The sequence below is a fragment of the Notamacropus eugenii genome, chromosome 7 (assembly GCF_028372415.1).
Source record: "Notamacropus eugenii isolate mMacEug1 chromosome 7, mMacEug1.pri_v2, whole genome shotgun sequence".
In the NCBI taxonomy this organism is placed as follows: domain Eukaryota; kingdom Metazoa; phylum Chordata; class Mammalia; order Diprotodontia; family Macropodidae; genus Notamacropus; species Notamacropus eugenii.
Genome location: NC_092878.1, coordinates 14,124,369 through 14,144,644, shown reverse-complemented (window position 1 = coordinate 14,144,644; position 20,276 = coordinate 14,124,369). Strand labels below are relative to the sequence as shown.

The 20,276-nt window shown below is 38.3% G+C and overlaps 2 protein-coding genes across 2 annotated transcripts; both read left to right on the top strand.

Moving 5' to 3' along the window:
• Positions 1-2,218: 2,218 nt before the first annotated feature.
• LOC140514058 (olfactory receptor 11H6-like) lies at positions 2,219-5,679 on the top strand. The gene is made up of 2 exons (XM_072624036.1): positions 2,219-2,228; positions 4,736-5,679. Exons 1-2 carry the CDS (start codon positions 2,219-2,221, stop codon positions 5,677-5,679), a joined length of 954 nt encoding a protein of 317 aa, XP_072480137.1.
• A 13,191-nt stretch (positions 5,680-18,870) lies between these two features.
• Positions 18,871-19,740, top strand: LOC140513710 (olfactory receptor 11H6-like). The gene has a single exon (XM_072623608.1). The coding sequence runs from the start codon at positions 18,871-18,873 to the stop codon at positions 19,738-19,740; it is 870 nt and encodes a 289-aa protein (XP_072479709.1).
• Positions 19,741-20,276: the final 536 nt, after the last annotated feature.

Here is a 20,276-nt window from a genome sequence, read left to right as displayed (position 1 = left end):
AGATACACACAGTTGAAATCCTTACAAGAGAATGAGTTCCCAGAATTATCAGGTAAGGGTAAAAAGTCAAATAAAATACAAATAATTTTTTGACGTTCTATGCCCCCATCTTTCCTTCCTTCCAACCCAACAATTTCACTATTAGAATGCTTGAGGAAGAGTTCCCAGTAATTGATTACTTTCTTGTCCAAATCCTACCTCTGTCTCTTCCCACCTGTACAACCTCAGGACAACTTCGCTAGGCCTCAATTCTTCATCAGTAAAATAAGGGAATAAGATTAGATGGCATCCGAGGTCCCTTTCAATTCTAAATCTATTATCCCAAGATCATTTCATCCTGGCAAGCCAGAAAGTTGGTAATGTGACAGATAGAGTTTTGGACTTGGGACAAGAAAGTCCTTGAGTTCATATGTAGTCCTGGATCTTTGACTAGTACTATGACCTGGAGGCAAATCACTTAACTTCTCTTTCTCTTCCCATTTACCCCCATCTATAAGGCTGGAGAATAAATAGCAATACCTACCTACTATAGTTGTTGTGAAGACAAAGGGAGATAACTTGGTGGTGTGCTTTGAAAGCCTTAAAGCACCATATAAATGCTAGCTGATAATTATAACTATATAACTATAAGTGAATGCTTTGCAATGTGGCAGCACAATGACTGCTTTTATGTATGTACTTCTATTATACAATGAGCATGTCTATTCCTTGTTAAAATTCTTGACTCTAGTTTCTTCTAGGGAGAACCAAAGGAATCCAGGGCTCTCCTCTGTCTAGGAATTGAGATACCCTAGGAGAACTCAGGACAGCAAATCTGTTGTTAGTGTGCATGAGTGCATGAGTGCTGAGAAAGAGTGACACTACTGGCAGCCAGGTGACAATGTCTGAACGTTATGTATTGGATGTCAAAAATGTACTTCTGTGAATTCAACAAATGGAGCACTCCTGCTTCTCTTATACAAATTACATAAAATAATAATTTGTAAGTAATAACTTTCATCAGCACCTCTTCAAGAGTATTTTTATCATCTCATTTCCTTATTGCTCTTATTTCACCTTTTCCAATGAAAGGCAGGCTCATATGGAGAAGCCAGAGGAATTTTCCAATGATCTCACCCACTGTAAACATCCACTGAACCAAAAGGTAAAATAAGCCCTCCTTGTAAGAGTCTAAAAAAAAATGTGCATATCTCTCTAAGTTCTTGTCTATTCCCATCAAGGAAATGAGAAAGATTGGAGTCTTTCAATTGCTCTATGAAATAGTGTGAGGTCAACTACTAGAACCCAGAAGATGAAATCCCTAGGCTCATCGTTTCTATTCCTCTGCTTATTTGTACCTTCACCATAAGTGTGTCAAATAAAATAAAATCTGCTGTCTAATAAAATTCACAGGGGGTTAAGTTGTAGAGCTGAGACTGTCAGTGTTTCATTTAGTTCAGTTCTCTAAGGTCTTTTCCAGATCTAAGTTTTTGTGATTCTATCATACTAACCAGGTCAGAAGACAAAATGCTCAGACTTAGAAGCTCCAGTTTCTGGGGAAGAAGAACCAGGGTGTGCTGCTGGTTAAATTTTAGGGCTGAGATTATCAGTGTTTCATTTAGTTCAGTTCTCTAAAGTCTTTTCCAGATCTAAATTTTTGTGATTCTATCACACTAACCATATCAGAAGCCAAGATACTCAGATGTCAAGATCCAGGTTCTGAGTAAGGAGGCTTTCTTCCTGGTTCCATGGATGATAATCCTGTGATTTTGACAAGTAATAACAACATTTACAATGCACAAGACTCTTGTTTTGGAGTGGGGGAAATGTTTGACCTTTCACTAAAACAGTAGGCAGATTGCCTCAATATATTTATGCTACAACAGTTCTAGGAAAGTTTTCTTTCTCCACCTGGAAATGAACTATTAACACAGTAATTGTCTTCGACACACACATACACACACACATTTCACTAACACTCCACTGCCTGTTTAAACATAGTATCTCCTCTATATGTTATACAGATTTGAATTAAATCCATTGGAAAAATGTCCACTGCCATGAAAACCATGTCAACTGAGAACCATGTACTCTTTTCATTGAAATAAGTCTAATATTTAACATGATTTCAAAAATATACACTTGTGGTGAAAATGTCATTCTTCTGTTTCCTCCAGATTGGAACAAGTACAAAATAATACAACCCTTCTTCTTTCTAAACTTAATGGAGGATAACAGGATGAATTTGGGTAAGTGAGGATGTTATCCAAAACAATCTATTATTTTGTCCTAGATCTAGTGTGATAATAGTCGATGTGTTTTATTGCTTTGTTGTAAACAATATTAAATATCAAAAACAGCTAAACTTCTGTTTATGACAACATTGGAATGAATTAATTTCAGCCTATAAAATATCTGAAATAACTTAGCAGTCACCCCCTCTAAGATTCAACCAATTTCCCCCTCCTTGGAGGTTTTCAAGGAGAGTCTGGCTGATCATTTCCTAGGTAGGTTCTAGTGGAGGTTCATTTAACGTTGGTGTCATGGTCCTCTTTGAGAAGGAAGGACAAACAATGTCAATCACAGCATAGGTTACAGCACAGGGATGCTGAGGTCTCTTCCAACTCTCAGATTTGTGATTTGTGATACATTCATTAATGTACACCTGTCATTTTACATGATTGTTGTTAGTATGTACTTGGTTCCATGGATTATGATTTCTTTCTTTGCATTATTTAATAAAAATCTTTTCAGATATTTTTATACTGTACTCCCTATCCTTATACATCTGGATATTTCCATTGTTGTAACTTTCACGGAGGCAGAGAACAAGTCTTTGCTAATCTGTAGACCTTCCTCCATGCCACAGCACTTTGCACACTATAAGTGCTTAATAAATGTTTGATACATGAAGGCTAGGTATCTTTATGTAGATGCTGAAGTGTTCATGTTTTCACTCTAGATAAATGTGACCTACTTATTTTGGTTTATCAAAAAAAAATTCTTATTTCTCTTGTTGCATTGTTCAAGTAAAAAAGGAATGGAGTTGTAGGATATGCTTAGGGAGGATTAGAACTTCTGATACTAACTTCAGAGTGTCCACCTTCATTCAACTCTCACCTGGAATTCCAAGGAACTAGCATGAAAAAAGGCCACACCCCACAGAGAAGCTGAAACCAGGTTGTGGGTAACTGACAGACTTCAAATCTGACAGTGAGTTAAGGGAATGTCTAGGTCAGGCATGTGAAGATTTTCTCTATCAAAATGGATGGAACGAGAACAATTTATTCCAACAACGATGAAGGAGGCTGAAACAGCCACTGTGGTGCACTGAGAGTTTGGTCAGACAACAAAGACACAAAGGTCATCCACTGCATCATGGATCATGGCTGTTCATCTTGACTTTTGTTCTGCCACTGGACTTCTAAAACTCGGAAGGAGACAGTGAGGTTCATGGCTTTACAGACCTCTGTCTCACTTAAAATCCAGTTCACATTCAAGTCATAACATGATGTTATTGGTCCAAAATGAAGAGCAAGCAATAAAATAGGAGTGAATAAGTCTTGTCAAGATAAATGAAAGGATATGTGACCAGTTTTAATGGCAAAAAAAAGAATTACACTATGGTTATTTCTAGTTTTAGCAACCTATCATATACAGGTTCATCTGAAGTTGAAAACATTTACATTCTTCCTTTACGTTGAAAGACCATGCTAGTAGAAGAATAATCCTGTACTTTAATGTAAAGAACACTGGCTACAAATATCAGGGGAAACATAAGTCACTGTGATTTCAACTTACTTTAAACTAAGAAGAAAATGGACACATTTTTACCCAATTACAAGAGATATGAACATTAAAAAACAAATTTTACTAAGATTTAAAGAAACAAGGGTCAGACAGAATGAAATAGTCCTTCTTTCCAACTAATGCTAGCCCAGAATACTAGGCAGGGTAGCAAGTCTTCCAAGGTGGAAGGCGAGCGGGTAGAAGGCTTTCACTAGATAAGGGCACAAGTATTTCCTTCTGCCATGAAGCTTCAATCAGCCAGAATATTAAAGCAGCAGAAACAGTAATAAAAAGACTAGTGTTACTCAGACTACCCCCTACCCATTTGTGAATCTAGATAATTTCCTTGCAAAATAAAGAGATAGTAAAGATTCTTGAGGCACCATGACCATGGAAGGAGGGCTGAATTTCAGATCAGAAGACCTGGGTTTGAATAATGGCTATGCTAATGGCTATTTGTCTATCTGTGGACAAGTCACATAATACCCCCACCACCCAGCCCGATGTCATCAGGATTTCTGGTGGAAAAATGAGATCACTGAATTAGATGACTTCAAAGGTCCCTTCTACCTATAAATCTATGATTCAGTACATTCTGGTGATCTTAGGTTCCTGTGTGTATGTCCTTCTATGGGCACACTAAATGTCTTCTGTTGGTGCAGATATACTTGCATAAAGTATACCCAGAGTATGAGTAATACATGTGATCCCCCAGAATCCAAGCATAACTGCACGTGTTCAGCATTGAATATGTCATACCTATTTACCTTCACATTACGCAGAAACCTGTTTAATTCTGATGTTATTCCCTTCACAAGGGTATGTCCCATAGGAAATAAGGACAAGATATCTAGTTGCACAATGGACCAGTGTGTTTTCCGTTCAAATTTAAACGTTTTTCTTAGAATGCTTTCTTGGGGAAAAAAAAAAGACAGTTTGTGTCATTTTTCTCTTATCTTTCCCACAGTTTTGGAGCCTAACAGAACAATCACACACACTGTGACTGTGTTTGTCCTCCTGGGGTTTTCTGGTCACAGAGAAGTGCAGAATCTCCTCTTTTTCTTGTTCTTGATGGTATATATACTGACTTTGTTGGGGAATGGAACCATTGTCTGTGCAGTGAGATGGGACGAGCAGCTCCACACACCCATGTACATCCTCTTGGGGAACTTTGCTTTCCTTGAAATATGTTATGTTTCTTCGACAGTTCCCAACATGTTGGCCAACTTTCTATCTGAGTCCAAGACCATCACCTTCACTGGCTGCTTCTTCCAGTTGTATTTCTTTTACTCCTTTGGGTCTGCTGAGTGTCTTTTTCTATCAGTCATGGCATATGATCGGTACCTAGCCATCTGCCATCCATTACACTATCCCACCATCATGACAGGATGGTTTTGTGCCACCCTGATATCCGCCTGTTGGGTGGGTGGATTCCTTTATTACCTGGTTCCCACTATTCTTATATCTCAGCTGCCCTTCTGTGGCCCTAACATCATTGATCACTTTGCCTGTGAGCAAGGCCCGTTACTTGCACTTGTCTATGTCCCTGCTCCTGTTACTGAATCCACCTGCTACACTTTCAACTCCATGATTATCTTGGGATCATTATTCCCTATCATTGGATCCTACACCCTGGTCCTCAGAGCTGTATTTCGTATTCCCTCTGGTGCTGGCCAGCAGAAAGCCTTCTCCACATGTGGATCCCATCTGGTGGTTGTGTCTCTATTTTACGGCTCCCTCGTGGTGACATTTCTATGCTCAACATCTGGGAATCCAGCTGAAATGAAAAAGATTGTCACACTGGGGTACTCAGTAGTAACTCCTCTCTTAAATCCCCTAATCTACAGTCTACGCAACAAAGATATGAAAAATGCCCTGAGAAAAGTCCTAGGAGGACTGAAAATTAGCTAGAGTTCATGAGAATTATTTGGAAGGTAAGATGACTATAATATTACTCATTGGCTCTGAGAAGGATTTGAGATCTCATAATTTGTCTTCCATTGCCAATTGCAACTCAACCATGATCCTTCATTCTCTGTGACTTTTTTTATCTCATCTTTCCATAAAATCATCATAGAGATTTTTTAAAATGGAAAGGACATATATAAGAAATAACTTACATGTAATATTTTTTCACAGTATTTTCCTATCTGGAACAATGAAAGGGGAGAATCTGGTGGCTGACATTTGCTACCTGACCTCATCTCGTGTCTCAGTCAAGCAATCTCAACATGGTATGAGGGCAGGGAAAGGTGCGGGGGAGGGGGAAGAGCAAGAGCAAGAACCTTATGCCAACCAGTATAATTACTGCTTCAGACATCTAACTAGTTGTATGACCCTCAAAGGTTGTGGCTCTGGTTTATCCTTCCTTCTCCAGGACCACGCCATCTCGAATATGATGACATGACTTGCAAATGAATTGGATGTGAGTGAGAGAGGGTTATAAAAAATCACCAGCCTCACTTTCTCCTCCAGAGACATCTGGGTTCAATGGTCAGATGTAGATCAAGATGACTGGAGATGGCCCAGGATACAGTGGGAGACCTTGGTTCTTTTAAGCTAAGGATTTGCCAGGTCTCACTTTGAGTGAGGTAACTCTCATTCAGCAAATAATCCTGCTTAAAAAGAAAATCAAGGTATGACCCTTGAATCGAAACAAAAATCAGACTGGCAGAAGACACTCACAGTTGCTGGCCAAAAGAGAAACAATTATTATTTACCTTCACTCTGAACCAGAAGGACCCAAAAAGTGACCATTAAGTGGCACTTTGGCAAGGACCTATTGTCCAAGCAATGGGAGCCTAAGTGAATTAGGTTTAAGGCATGGTCTTTAAGAAAAAAATCTAGCCAGTATACCCCAACATAACTAGGTCACTTGACCTAGTCTGTCTACCTTCATATAAAATGGGGATAATAGTAACAGCAGGGGACAGCTAGGTAGTTTAGTGGACAGAATGCCAGGCCTGGAGTAAGGAAGACATGATTTCAAATCTGGCCTCAAATATTGACTGCCTGGGTGATCCTGGGCAAATTGCTTAACCTCTATTTGCCTTAATCTACTGAAGAAGGAAATGGAAAACTACTACAGCTTTTTTACCAAGAAAAACCTAAAGACACTATGGCCCACAGTGTCACGAAGACCTGGTCATGACTGAATGACTGAACCATGACAATGATAGTACCTACTTCATAGGTGTATTAAAATCAAGTGAGATAATATTCATAAAGTCCTTGGCATAGTGTCTGGCACATAGTAAGTGATTGACACATGCTTAATCTCTTCCACCATTCCACCACCACCCTCATTTACTTAGCACTTACTTCTCTGCAGAGGCAATGTGGTCTAGTGAGCAGAAAGCCAACCCTGAAGGCAGTAAGAACAGGGCTCAAGTCCTGCATTTGACATGTCCTGGCTGTGGGACACTGGGAAAAGGAATTAACATTTCAGTGCCCTAGGCAACTCTCTCAGAGCATAGATTGCTACCAAATCATTCCTTCTCTCTTTCGTTGTACTGTCTGCTCCTAATAAGATTTGCAGAAATGAGTTTAAAAAACGATAGAACAAAAAATGAAAGAAATGTCTTAAATGAGAATACATATGTGGGGGATGTTTTGGCAAATACTAGCTATATAATTAGAGAAATGAACGTGACATGATATCCATCCAGATATATCCCCAAACATGGATTTTCTTCACTGGCTAGTCTTAGAAACCAGTCTACTATGAATGAGGAAGAAGGAGGTAGTGTAGAAGGGACACTTAAGGCAGCAACCAAGGATTCTTGCAAAGACACTTGGGATGTCATGGAAACCATTTATTTGAAAAACAAATTCTGTCCCATGGGACTCTAACTGACTTTGCCTTCTCTTCCTCCCTTTCAAAGCCCCTTCATCAGGGATCAGATTTCAAGAGTTTCTAGCTATTGACTGCTAAATAGAAATATCATATACCATGCACCTCATAACTTTATCTACTCAACTAGTAAAGAAAGTGATCCAGGAAAGTGACTCAGGTTTTCCTGAACTTCCTCTTCAATACACCCTACATATATCAACCTCCAAGTAAAGACAGCATCAAAGATGATCATCACCAGGGTCTGCTTTCCTTTATGCATTAAGTACTACAAATAATCCAGAATATTCTGTTCATGTACCATCTGTTCTGCACTCTGCCAGAGCTAAGCTGCAGAGTTAATGAATTGTTGTTATAAAGCTTTGTAACATGTTGGGTAACAAGTAAGTGTAGAACAGAGATAAGAGCAAAGACTTGGAGAGCATAGACTCCCAAACTCAGATTCTAGAAGAGACTATAACTAGTTTGAAGGGAGAAGATTAAATTCATGTTTTCTCTTCTTAGTTTTCTCCATGACTATTTGATAAGGAGACCATAATGGATAAGCTATCTTTTCATTCTATAACTATATATCATATAATTCTTCCTCAGAAAAATTGAATTGAGTCACACCTACAGTGAATCCCTTTTATTTGTTCTGGCATGCATTGAAGAACATAATTTTTGTGTTTTAGGGGACAATAATCCATAATACATGTTAATGTGCATAATAATAGGCTGTGTGATCAAATAAGACAATATTTATAAAATGCTTAGCACAGAGCCTGGCAAAGAGTAGGTGTTGAATTAATGCTTTCTCCCTCCTCTCTCTGTCCCCTATTAGAGTAGAGTTTTCTCCTATTAGAAATCGGCATTCTCAATACAACTCCTCCCAACACTGAGCCTCCACAAGAAACCACTGATATTTCTATTCATTCCCAAAGTCCATGAGTGAACCTTAACTTTACAATCTACAGTTCTTCCTGCATGGAGTCATAACGTATGCCCCATGACAGAGAAACCTGAGGTACAGAAATTTACTGTGTTGAATTTACCAACAAGGGCTTGTGCCTATAAGGATCACCTCATAATAAGGTATGCAGGATTCCATTATGCCTTCACCTTTATGTTTCAATATCATATCTTCCATTGTGAATTTTGGTTCCAAGTAACAATGATCTTCTACTTCATCCATTTACTTCTGCTAGGACTCCATGTCTCTTCCTGTTAAACTAAATTATTCCTAAATCCTATAAATTTCCAGAAAGAGACTCGAAGTAGCCCATTTAGTTTTCCTATGAGAAGTCATATGTTATATGGGTATATGGAGAGAACATGCCTAATTCTGAGTACCCAGTTGGAGTAAATGGGGCTATATAACATGTCTATATGAAGGGAAGGAAGCAGCAGGACTCAAGGCACCAAGATGGAGAAATATACATCATATTTTGGGAAAGGTGGTAATCAATTCAAGTATAGAATAAGTTACAGGTTAGGGAAGACAAGTAGATAAAACTGCTGCTAGAAAGATGAAAATGTAACCCATATGAGCTGCATGTAAGCAAACACCTACACTCCTGTGCTATTAGAAATGATGAGCTTAATGATTTTAGAAAAACAAAGATAGAATTGCACAAAGTAACAAAAAGTGAAATGAGTAGCACCAAGAAAGCATTGTATACAGTAACAGCAATATTATTTTAAGATCAACTTTGATGGAGGATTCTGGGAAGATGGCAAGAGTAGATCAGAAAATTCCAAGCTCTCAAGATTTTCCCACAAAAGAGATAAGATAGCACCTTAGAGGGAACAAAACACAGGCAAAAATAAATAAGAATACAAGCACAAGAGGGGTCTTACCTGGAAATTCAAGAAGAGAAAGAAAATCCTAGAACAAGGTTTGTTCCTGGTGAAGAGTAAACACCTCCAGGCCAGGGTCCCTTTTAACCACAAGAAGCAAGGCACTTAAACAGCAAATGGCAAGCCCTAGAGTTAGTTGGTTTCACAGGCTACCTTGGCCCAAGTCAAAGGAACTTTTACTCCTTGGTTAGTGAGGGGAGTTGGGTGTCTGAGCTGGGAAGTTCCAGGAAAACTCTACAGACAAGGAATGCCAGATCCAACTGTGTTGCGAAGAGGGGCAGGGTGATAAGAAACCAGCACATACCTAGTAAGTACAGAAAAAATGGGGCAGAAAGCCCTTGGTTGTGAGTATTTACCAGATATTGGAGGTTTGGCTTTTGTTCCATGTTAGAGGGGAGAAGTGAAGACCTGGGGCAAGAGGCATCATACTCCATACCTCAGGGCTAGAGGTGATTACAGAAATTAAACTGTTACTACAAAAAAAATGCACAGGTAAGGAGAGAGAATCCAACTATAGAAAGGTATTATGGGAATAGAGAAGACCAGGGTTCATCTTCAGAGAAAGATATTGAAAGGAAGAAACCCACAAAGAGTTAATATCAAATGATCACTTTCCCAAAAAGAATTCATAGAAGACCTTTAAAAAGACTTTAAAAATTCAATGACAGTGATGGAGGAAAAAAATTTTAAAAAAATAGTCCAAGAAAAATAAGAAATTTGTGAAAGTCAACCAATTAGAAAAGGAAATGCAGAATCTGAAGGAAGAAAATGTCACCTTGAAATTATAATTCGGCATGGTGAAGCCAGCAAAATTACAGAAATCAAGAAATAACTAAACAAAATGTGAATAATGAAAAAAATAGAACAGAAAGTGAAAAATCTTATAAGAAAAAAACAGATTTGGAGAATAGATCAAGAAGAAAAAAACATGAAAATAATCAGACTAACTGAAAGTTACAGTTTAAAAAAAATAATTAAAGAAAATTGTCTTGAAGTTTTAGAACAAGGAGGGACAGTAGAAATAGAAAACATTCATTGATCATCACTTAAAAGAGATCCTATGAGGAATACTTGTAGGGATATCATAGTCAAATTCTGATACCCCAAGTTCAAAGATTTTTATTTTAAGAAAAACAAAAATTAAATTTGATGGTGCCACAATTAGAATCATGCAAGACCTAGAAGCAGAGACATTAAAGGATCATAGGACTCAGAACACTATACATATGTGCAAAAGAACTGGGGCTATGGCTGAAAATGTATGTATGTAAACATAATTATTAAAGGAAAAAATGGACATTTGATAAACTGTCAGGCTTTCAAGACTTTGTTTTTAAAAAACCTGAAGTTATAGAACATTTGACATACAAAAGCCAAGAGAAATATAAGGTACATACCAAAGACTGATTATAAGGGATTCAATAAGGACAGACCATTTACTTTTTATGTATGTAAAAGGTATGTCTCAGATTCCTATCAATAATTTGGTAGCTCATAAGAATTATTGGGGGAAACCTGAGTATGATGTGGATTCAAAAAGCAAAACCATTTAGCAACAGTTAAAAAGTGATTATTTTATACAAGAAGAAGAATACATATGAAAGAATTAGATGGGGGAGCAGGGCTGCTAGTCTTGGTAACCTACTTTCATCAGGAGTGGGATAAAGAGGAAACTACACGTGTATATCTAGAAGAGTATAAAACTCTTCTAAATTCATAAAAAATAAAATGGAAGGGGCATAGGAACCAGGGAAAGGACAAGGGAGGGACCTTTAGAGCAGAGGGTGAGGGAAAGAGTAAAAGTGGGGTATGGAAGAATGCTTAGATTTATGGGAATTGGAGGAAAGGGAGGATCCTTAGAGGGGGGTAGGTGAGTAGGTAAACAGGAGGGCAAGGTAGCAGATTGAAGTAAAGGAGAGGAGGCAAGAGGGATAGGAAACAAGAGGTGCACTAACATAAAAACATAGATCAGGAGTAGAATTTGTTTGTGAAAGTATGTGTCTATATGTGTATGTATATATGTTTATGTCTATACATACACTATATATATGGAGAGAGAGAGAGAGAGAGAGAGAGATCCAAACTTATTTGTACCCTTGGATGACAGAATAAGGGGGAGAAAGGAACAAAGTAGAAAAGTTCACAAAAGAGAAGCAAAGAAAACTTCCAAGGAAGCAAAGGAAAGATGGGCAGTTTTCAATCCAGAGTGCATTATTTATCATACAGGCTTTCTTGAATTGAAAATTTATCATCGTATATTTTGAATCTTCTCTTGTTTTCTGCTATGCACGTGGTATGCTTTTTTTGTCCTTTTTACTTTATATTGAAGTTCCAGCATTTAAGTTGATGGTATGTTTTTGTTTTTTTCTCTATTCTATATTTGTGTTCTGGTATTAATAAAAAAAAAATTAAAACAAGGAAGTCATTTTGGCTGTTATAAATACCCAAATTCATTCCAAAAGGCCTGTGAAAGAAGATATTATCTGCATCCAAATAAAGAACTGATAAATAAGAATGTATATAGGATGACTTTACATATATACACATTTTTGTGTTTAATCATAGCAATCAGGTGAAGGAACAAGGGAAGAAAAAGAAAGCTATATGAAAACTTTAGTATATATTTAAAAGAAATAGTAAGTTTTACACAATAGATTTACATTTTCACATAAAAGCATCTTTTTTTCTATTCTACTATGTTTAAGGAATGCTTGCTTATTTCATAAATTTTGAATAAAATAAATAATTTTTAAAAAGAAACCTTTCTAGGATAGCCTCGAGATCAGTAGACTGTATAAGCATCTCTGCTAGAATACAGGCTATGTATGATTAGCCAGGAAAATTCAGTATCTAGCTGTAACTGACCATTTGCAGATATATTTTAAACCAGTCCTCACAAGATTGAAAATGCATAGCGAGCAAGTACAAGATAGAAGGAGGACCTCAGACTTGACTTGGGAAGAAGCAACACATTCCTGGTGCTTTGGGTCCCAAAAGATTGTTCTCTTCTGGCATATCCAGCAAGCATGATTGCCTTCCTCTAAAGGAAGGAATTCAGAGAGGCTTGTTCTGTGGACTTCCGTTATTGTTTCCTGTATCTATGACCATTTGGTCGAAGTAATCACTCAATAACTCTAGTTCAGGCTTAGTTGAAACCTCAAAATTACATTCTGAGGACTTTTCTTTCCATTGAGGTGTGCCGGTTAATGTATTACTCAGAAAACTAGATTGGGCTTTGAATATCAACAAGGATACAGAATTGAGAAGCATAGCATGTAAGAACTGGAAAAGACCTTGCAGACTGACAAGTTATTTGGATTTCATTCAATGAAGGTAACAGATCTTTGGGCATTGAAGATCTTTGGGCAGTAGGGTCACATAACTTCCACAGGACTGATTATTGCTGAGAGAGGCTACAGGAAGAAAGACAAATCAAGAAGAAATTATAGTAGTCCAAGCATGAGGTAAAGAAGGTCTGAACTACCAGGGTGGTGGTGAAGATGGAAAGGAGAGGATAGAAGTTATAAGAAAAAAAGAGGATGCTACACAACGATTCTATCCATAGATGATCTGATTGTTTTTGTTACTGTTGTCTACTCATGCCCTACTTGGACTTTCCTGAGCTGGAAACATTGGCCATTTGTTTCTCCAGCCCATTTTGTAGATGAGAAACTCAGGCAAACTGAGCTAAGTGGTGTAACCAGGGTCACACAGTTACTAAGTATCTGGGGCCAGATACACACACAGGAAGATGAGATTTCCTGATTCCAATCCCAGAGTTCTATAGACTGTGCTACCTACGTGCCTCTAAGGGTTTGGTACACTCCAAATAATAATTGGCACTATGATAGCCAAAACTCACCAGGTTGCAGGTCCCACAATATTGGGCCAAATAATGCCTTGTGCTCCTCACTGGACAAGAGAAAAGGAAAAGGTGGGCCTCAATGACACCTCAAGGAACTTTTGTAAGCATTCCTTCTGTTGTTTCAGTAGTCTATCAAAAGGAACACAGAAAATAACCTGAGAACATTCGCTGAATTGAGTGACAGGGCATTTCAAATACATATTACCTTGCAATTCCACAGGTAACTTCACCAAACTTCATCTACCACCTCATTTGGAATCAGGCAGATCACACTGTCCATACATCCTCTGAGAATAGACTCCCACTGTCCAATTCCCCAATTATACTCAGTATATGATTGATTTTAGGGACTTTCCCATAGTCATATATAAAACTGAATGTCAGTACCAAGATTCAAAAAATATATCTTCCTAAATCCAGGTCAAGGACTCTAACAACTATGCCACTACTAATTGGGAAGGACAAGTATTCACCAAAGTTCAAATGGAATGAAATAAACTGTATGACTGGCATACACCACATTTTGAGGGGGTGGGGAGAAATCAAATGAAAAATGTTAACTGAATGATACCAGTTATGTAAGGTCAGCCTACTATTAGGAAAGAAGAGAAGGCAGGTATGTCACAAATGAAGACCACATACTCATTTCCCTGCAGAGAGAAGAAATTTCCTCAGTGAAAAATGATTGTCACACAGAGGAAAGAGTTCCTGAGATTTCTGAAGCATTTTACTTTGACTCTGGTGTCTCATTAGTCAGACTCCAGAGGGAAATCAAGCCAAAATATTATGAAATGTAGGGGCTGTGCACTAACAGAAATGGGGGAACTGTGGATCTTGGAAACCTGGGGATTAGTGATAATTGCTGATAGGAAAAATAAATTGGATCAGTTACACACAGTTCAAATCACTACATGATAATGGGTTCCCAGTATTATCAGACATGAAAAAAAGTCAAATGAAATACAAATAATTTTTGACGTTCCATGACTCCATTTTCCTCTCCTTCCACCAAACTATTTCAAGATTAGGATGCATGAGGAGAAGCTCCCTGGAATTGATTCCCTCTTTATCCAAATCCTGGCTCTGTTTCTTACCGCCTGTACAATCTTGGGACAAGTCACTTCACTTCCATGAACCTCAATTTCTCATCAGGATAATAAGGTAATTGTATTAGACAGCATGGGAGGTCCCTTTGAACTCTAAATCTCTCTCCTATGATCCTTTTACCCAGGTGAGCCAGCAAGTTGATAATGCAGCAGATACAGTTTTGAACTTGGAATAAGAAGGTCTTTGAGTTCAGATCTAGTCTTGGACCCTTAACTAGAAGTATGACCTGGAGACAAGTCACTTAACTTCTCTTTTTCTTCCCATTTACCTGCAGGTATAAGACTGGAGAATAAATAACAATACCATCCTACCATGGTTGTAGTGAGGATAAAAAGAGATAACTTGGTAATGTGCTTTGAAAGCTTTAAAGCACCATAGAAGAGGTAGCTGATAATTATTAATGACAATATAGCCACAAGAGAATGGTCTGCATTATAACCAGCACAATAACTGCTTTAATGTATGTGCTTCTATTGTACAATGTAGATGTCTATTCTTTGTTAAAGTTGTTCGCTGTTTTCTTCTAGGGAGAACCAAAATAAACTAGGGGTTCTCCTCCATCTAGAAGTGGAGATAGCCTAGGAAAACTTAGGACAGTAAATCTGTTCTTCATGGGTATGAGTGCTGACGAAGACAGACACTCATGGCGACTAGACGACAACATGTGAATGTTAGGCATTGGATCTCAAAAATCCACCTCCGTGGATTCAACAGTTGGTTTATGAGGTGGATGCAGGTACACTCCTTTTTCTCTTATACAAATTTCATCATATAATAATTTACAGATAGTAACATTAATCAGTTCCTCTTCAAGAGCATTCTTGCTATCTCACTTCCTTATTGCTCTTATTTCACCTTTTCCAGTGGCAAACAGGCCCATCTGGAGAGGTCAGAGGAATTTTCCACTAATCTTACCCCCAATAGAGACCCACTGAACCAAGAGGTAAAATAAGCCTTCCTCCCAAGGGTCTAACAAAAGTGCTTATCTCTCTAACTATTCCCATTGAGGAGAAGGGAAAGGTTGGAACCTCTCAATTGTACCTATGAAATAGCTTGGGGGCTCCTACTAGAATTCAGAGGATGATACTCCTAGGCTCCTTATTTCTACTCCCTTCTGCTTATTTGTACCTTTACCATGAATGGGCCAGATAAAATAAAACTTGCTGGCTAATAAAATTCATATAAGGCTAAGTTGTAAGGCTGAGACTGTCAGTGTTTCATTTAGTTCAGATTTCTAAGGTCATTTCCAGACCAAATTTTTTGTGATTTTATAATACTAACCATATCAGAACACAAGATGTTCAGACTTACAAGATCCAGTCTCTAGGGAGGAATGCTGTTTCTCTTCCTTGTTCCATGGGTGACAATCCCGCGATTGTGGCAAGTAATAGCAATGTTTGCAACATACAGAAAGCTTGTTACAGAGAGGGAGAGTTTTTGACCCTTCCCTGGGACAGTAGGCAGGGTACCGCAACATATTTTGAGCATGCTAAAACAGTTCTAGGAAAAGTTTGTTTCTCTACCTGGAAATAATCTGTTTGCCCAGTAATTGTCTTCATCAGTCAACACACACACGAACACATCAGTAACACCACACTGCCTGTTTAAACATAGTATCTCTCTATATGTTACACAGATTTGAATTCAATCCATTGGAAAAATTAGAAAACTTTATCAACTGAGCCATGTACTTTTTTCATTGAAAAAGTTTAATATTTAACAAGATTTCAAAAATATTCCTTGTCTTGAATGTTTTATTCTTCTGTGCTTACTCCAGATTCAAACAAATACAGAACAGTACAACTTTTCGTCCCTCGAAACTTACTGGAGGACAAAATGAGGAATTTTGGTAAGTGAACCTGTTATCCAAGGGCAGCCTAGGTTTTTTACCTAGGTTTAGTTCAAGTGTAGTCCATATGCATTATTGCTTTACTGTAAACAATGTTAAATACCAAAAACAGCCAAATTTGCTTTCATGGCTACACTGGAATGAATTAATTTCAACATTTAAAATATCTGAAATGCCTTACCAGCCATTCCCTCTAAGGTTCAAAACATCTTGCTTTCCCCTTCCATGGAGAACTTCAAGGAGACTCTGGCTAATCACATCCTAGAAAGGTTATAGTGGAGATTTGTGAACACCAGTGTCATGAGAACACTTTGAGAACAAAGGGCAAACAATAAGAAGCACAGCATGGATGGTACCAGAGGGATACTGAGGTCTCTTCCCACTCTCAGATTTGTGATTCTGTGTACATTCATCGTTGCATACCTGTCATTTTACATGATTGCTGTTAGCACATACTTGTTTCCAAGGGTTCTGATTCCTTTTTTCATTATTTAATGAAAATCTTTTCAGATATTTTTATACTGTAGTCCTCACACTTACAGATCTGCTTGTTTCTATTGTTGTGACTTTCATTGAGACAGGACCAAGTCAGCGCTAATCTATAGATCTTTCTCAATGCTAGAGTGCTTTGCACACTATAAGTCCTTAATAAGTGTTTGATGTAGACATTCAAGTGTTCAAGTTTCCAGCATAGAAAGATTTGACCTACTTATATGGGATTGCCAAATAAAAAAACTTCTTCCTCTTGTTTTATTATTCAAGTAAAAAAGGAGTGGGGGTGTAGGGAGCATTTAGGAGGATTAGCAGTTCTAGTGCTAACTCCAGGGTGTCCACCTTCATTCAACTCTCACCTGGAGCCCCAAGGAACTAACATGCAGAGAGGCCACACCCCAAGAAACCATATCCACAGATGGGATCAAACCAGGTTGAGGATAACTGACAGACTTTAAACCTGTCAGTGAGTTAAGGGGATACCTATGCCAAGTATGTGAAGACTTTCTCTAGCAGAATGGACGGGATGAGAACAATTTATTCCAACAACCATGAAGGAGACCAAAGAAGGCACTGTGGAACACTTAGAGTTTGGTCAGACTGTTGAAACCAAGGTCATTCAACACATCATGGGTCATGGCTATTCATCTTGAGCTTTGTCCTGCCACTGGAATTCTAAAACTCTGAAGGAGAAATACAGGCTCATGACTTTGCACAACTCTGCCTAAATTAAATCCAATTCACACTCAAGTCATAACATCAATCTCCATGATGTCATCAGTCCTCTTCAAAAATGAAGGACAAACAAAATAATAGGAGTGAATTAGTCTTGTCAAGGAAAATGAAAATATATGAGATTAGTTTTAATGGCTCAAACAAGAGTTACAGTATGGTTGTCTCTAGTTTTAACAACTTATCACGTACAGGTTCCTCTGGAAATGATAACATTTATGTTGCTCCTTCACATTCAAAGATTGTGCTAGAGAAGAAGAATGCTGTGTATTAATGCGGGTAACACTAACTACAAATATCATGGAAAAAAGGCATTGTGGTTTCAACTTTAAGATCTGACTTTCTTCACATTAAGAAGAGATTGGATATATTTTTACCCATTTATGAGAGATATTGACATTAAAAGATAAATCTTATTAAACATTAGAGAAACAGGGTTTAGACAGAATGAAATAGTCCTTGCTTCAGACTAACACTAGCAGGGAATACTAGGCATGGTAGCAAGTCCTCCAAGATGGTAAGTGAAAATGTAGAAGGGTTCACTACATAAGGGCACAAGTATTTCCATCTGCAATGAAGCTTCAATCAGCCAGAATATTTAAGCAGTAGAAACAGTAAGAAAAGACCTGGTGTTACTGAGACTACCCCCTACCCATGTGTGAGTCTAAATTATTTCCATACAAAATAAAGAGACAGTAAGGATTTTTGAGGCACCATGACCATGGAAAGAGGGCTGAATTTTGTGTCAGAAGACCCGGATTTGAATAATGGCTATGCTAATGGCAATTTGTCTATTTTTGGACAAGTCACATAACACCCCAACCACCCAGCCCAATGGGATTTAGGTTCCCTGGCTGAAAAATGAGATTACTGCATTAAATGACTTCAAAAGGCTCTTCTACCTATAAATCTATCATTCAGTAGACTCTGGTGATCTTAGATTCCTGTACATATGCACTTCTATGTGCACACTAAAAGGCTTCTGCTGGTACAGCTATACTTGTATAAATACTGCCCAAAGTATGAGTATTCCTTGTGATCCCCCAGAATCCAAGCATACCTGGACCTATTCAGCATTGAATCTGTCCTACCTATTTACCTTCAGATTAAGCAGAAACCTGTTTAATTCTGATGCCATTCCCTTCAATAGGGTATGTCCCATAGAAGTTAGGACAGGACATATACCTGCAGAGTGGACTAGTGTGCTTTCATTCAAATTTAAACTTTCATCTTACAATGCTTTCATGGAAACAAGAGAGTTTGTGTCATTGTTGTCTTGTCTTTTCCACAGTTTTGGAGCCTAACAACTCAATCACACACACTGTGACTGAGTTTGTCCTCCTGGGGTTTTCTGGTGACAGGAAAATGCAGAATCTCCTCTTCTCCTTGTTCTTGGTGGTATACATTCTGACTCTGTTGGGGAATGGAGCCATTGTCTGTGCAGTGAAATGGGACAAGCAGCTCCACACATCCATGTACATCCTCTTGGGGAATTTTGCTTTCCTTGAAATATGCTATGTTTCTTCCACTGTTCCCAACTTATTGGCCAACTTTCTATCTGAGTCCAAGACCATCTCCTTCTCTGGCTGCTTCTTCCAGTTGTATTTCTTTTTCTCCTTGGGGACTGCTGAGTGTTTCTTCCTATCAGTCATGGCATATGATCGATACCTAGCCATCTGCCATCCATTACACTATCCCACCATCATGACAGGAGGGTTTTGTGCCATCCTGATATCTGCCTGTTGGGTGGGTGGATTCCTTTATTGCCCAATACCTGTTGTTCTTATATCTCAGCTGCCCTTCTGTGGCCCTAACATCATTGATCATTTTGCCTGTGAGCAAGGCCCATTACTTGGACTTGTCTGTGTCCCTGCTCCCATTACTGAATCCATCTGCTACACTTTCAACTCCATACTTCTCTTGGGATCATTATTCCCCATCGTTGGATCCTACACCCTGGTCCTCAGAGCTGTGTTTCGTATTCCCTCTGGTGGTGGTCGGTGGAAAGCATTCTCCACATGTGGATCCCATCTGATGGTCGTCTCTCTATTCTATGGCAGCCTCATGGCGATATTTGTATGCCCATCCTCTGGGAATCCAGCTGAAATGAAGAAGATTGTCACACTGGGGTACTCGGTAGCAACTCCTCTCTTAAATCCCTTAATCTACAGTCTACGCAACAAGGACATGAAAAATGCCCTGAGAAAAGTCCTACGAGGATTGAAAATTAGCTAGCATTCATGAGAATTATTTGAAAGGTAAGATGACTGTTACATTACTCTTTGGCTCTGCTTCAGTACTGAGAAGGATTTGGGATCTCATAATTCCTCCTCCACTGCAAATTTCAACCCACCCATGATTCTTCTTTCTCTGTGACATTTTTATCTCACCTTTCCATAAAGTCCCATTAGAGATTTTTAAAAATGAAATGGACACATATGGACAAAAATATTGATAGTGACTCTTTTTGTGGTGATAAAGAATAGGAAGTTGAGGGGACGCCTATCCATTGTGGTATATGATTAGAATGCAATACTACTGTGCTATAAGAAATGATGAGTCCAATGCTTCAAAAAACCTGAAAAGGCTTTCATGAATTGATGCTAACTGAAATGAACATAATCAGTTGAACATGGAACAAATTTAACACCAAGATTGTACAATGAAGAAATGTAAATGACTTGGCTTTCTCCACAATACAATGATACATGACAATTCCAAAGAACAAGATAAAAACGCTCTTCATCTCCAGAGAAAGAACTCATGGAAGC

Bases quoted from the DNA above. Each gene is read 5' to 3' on its own strand.
- LOC140513710 (XM_072623608.1), top strand. From the start codon at position 18,871: ATGCAGAATCTCCTCTTCTCCTTGTTCTTGGTGGTATACATTCTGACT.